The sequence below is a fragment of the Colobus angolensis genome, unplaced genomic scaffold, assembly GCF_000951035.1.
Source record: "Colobus angolensis palliatus isolate OR3802 unplaced genomic scaffold, Cang.pa_1.0 Scaffold253, whole genome shotgun sequence".
Classification (NCBI taxonomy): Eukaryota; Metazoa; Chordata; class Mammalia; order Primates; family Cercopithecidae; genus Colobus; species Colobus angolensis.
This window is the reverse complement of record NW_012115744.1, coordinates 161060-163240: the sequence shown is the minus strand read 5'-3', so window position 1 is coordinate 163240 and position 2181 is coordinate 161060. Positions and strand designations below refer to the sequence as shown.

Sequence of the window (2181 nt, the reverse complement as noted above, 5' to 3'; positions counted from 1 at the left end):
AGGCGAGGGCAGGGCAGGGACGGGTCCAGGGGCAGGAGGTGCGGTCCGGACAGGGATGCCAGGAGCATGGTTGGGGGCAAGCCCGCGTCCAGGCAGTGTCCCCATCCGTGAGTCCCCTCGCTGCTCCCTGCCCCCCGTGGCGGTGCCCTCTGGATCCTGCTGTGGCCTCACTTCCCTGGTGGAGACCCTGGGCTTAGTTAGAGGGAGCAGTACTAACCAGGTTACTGCTGGTCCCTGGCAGAAATGCCTTGGCTGGTTGAGGTGAGCAGGATCGCCCCATTTCTCCAGAGAGGGGCCCCGGCTCAGCCAGGGAAAGAGGCCGCTGCTGGGGGGATGGCTGGCAGGGGCCCCTCCCTGGAGAAGGAGAGGCCGCCCCTGGAGGGGGATGGACTGTCGGGGCCAACCTCAGCGACTGCCCGACCTCCTCCCGCCGCGCAGCGACACGGGCGACCGCAAGCAGATCTACAACATCCTGAGCACGCTGGGGCTACGACCCTCGGCCACTGACTGCGACATCGTGCGCCGCGCCTGCGAGAGCGTGTCTACACGTGCTGCGCACATGTGCTCGGCGGGGCTGGCGGGCGTCATCAACCGCATGCGCGAGAGCCGCAGCGAGGACATAATGCGCATCACTGTGGGCGTGGATGGCTCCGTGTACAAGCTGCACCCCAGGTGAGCCCGCCGCGCCCTCTCCCTGGTAAAGTGGGGCCCAAAAAGCACGTGCTCCAAGGTTCCTTGTGGCTCCCAAGCTCCAAGATTTTGTAATCCTCTTCTCGTCCCCCTTGGCCTAGATTTGGGGGAAGGGTCGACTTCGTGCAGGATGCCCGGCAATGAATGTGGAGGATGGGCTGGGAGGAGGGACGGCAGCCCTGCTTCTCTTCTGCCCAGCTTCAAGGAGCGGTTCCACGCTAGCGTGCGCAGGCTGACGCCCAGCTGCCAGATCACCTTCATCGAGTCGGAGGAGGGCAGTGGCCGGGGCGCAGCCCTGGTCTCGGCGGTGGCCTGTAAGAAGGCCTGCATGCTGGGCCAGTGACAGCAGTGACCGCCAGCACAGGGAGGATGCCACAGCCCCACAGCACCCAGGCTCCACGGGGAAGTGCTCCCTACACGTGCTCGCAGCCTGGCGGGGCAGGAGGCCTGGCCTTGTCAGGACCTGGGCTGCCTGCCATCCTGCTGGGGAACCCAGCGGGCCTCTTCCCTCAGTCATTCGGTGGGACAGCCCCAGGGCCCTAACAGGGGTGCGGCAGGAGCAGGGACAGAGACTCTGGAAGCCCCCACCTTTCTCACTGGAATCAACTTCCTAGAAGGGAGTTGCTCACTCAGGACTTTGTTGCATTTCCACACTGTCAGAGCTGTTGGTGTCGCCTGGGCCCAGGCTCTGGGAGGGGGGTGCCCTCTGGATCCTGCTGTGGCCTCTCTTCCTTGGGAACTCATCCTGTGTGGGGAGGCAGCTCCCACAGCTTGACCAGACCTACACTTGGGCCAAAAGGGCAGCCAAGGGCTGCTCATCACCCAGTCCTGGCCATTTTCTTGCTTGAGGCTCAAGAGGCCCAGGGAGCAATGGGAGAGTGCTCCATGGAGGAGGTGTCCCAAGCTGCGAATACCCCCAGAGACCTTTTCTCTCCTCTACCCCCATCCCTGAGTGACTTGTGATTCTGGGATGGGACCCTCACAGCAGGTGCAAGAGACAGAGCCCCCAAGCCCCTGCCCCAAGGGGCCCACAAAGGGGAGAAGGGCCAGCCCTGCATTTTCAGCTCCCACAGCACTGGCTCAGGAAGAAACCCCAAGCAGCATTCAGCACACCCCAAGGGACCACCCCATCATATGACATGCCACCCTCTCCAAGCCCAACCTGAGACTGTGTGAGTTTTTTAATTAAAAATGTTAAAAGTTTTAAACATGGCCTGTCCACTGTTCTTTGACTTCTGTGCATAAGGACCATGGGGACAATCTATAAAGAGTCAGCGTCACATGCATGAAGATACTTCAGTATCTCGGCCATGCCCTCCAGACAGCTCCTTCCAGCCAGCCGTGCCCAGGGGAGTGTGAGGAGTGACAGACCAGGCTGTAGGAACAGGAATGGGGTATCATGGGGGATGGCTGGCAGAGTAGTGGACAATACACTGCCTGGCCGGTGCCCCTGCTTGCCTGCCTATGGAATGTGTGCAGAGAGAGTGCCAG

At 62.0% G+C, this 2181-nt stretch overlaps 1 protein-coding gene across 2 annotated transcripts in view; it reads left to right on the top strand.

Annotated features, from left to right (window-relative positions):
- The window catches only part of GCK (glucokinase (hexokinase 4)), a 46447-nt gene extending 44545 nt beyond the window's left edge, over positions 1-1902 (top strand). For both annotated transcript variants that reach the window (XM_011946764.1, XM_011946763.1), the window contains exons 9-10: positions 439-672; positions 889-1902. In XM_011946764.1, coding sequence (XP_011802154.1) covers positions 439-672; positions 889-1033 — 379 coding nt within the window. In that variant the 3' untranslated portion in view covers positions 1034-1902. The remainder of the gene's footprint in view (positions 1-438; positions 673-888) is intronic.
- The last annotated feature ends 279 nt before the right edge of the window (positions 1903-2181 follow it).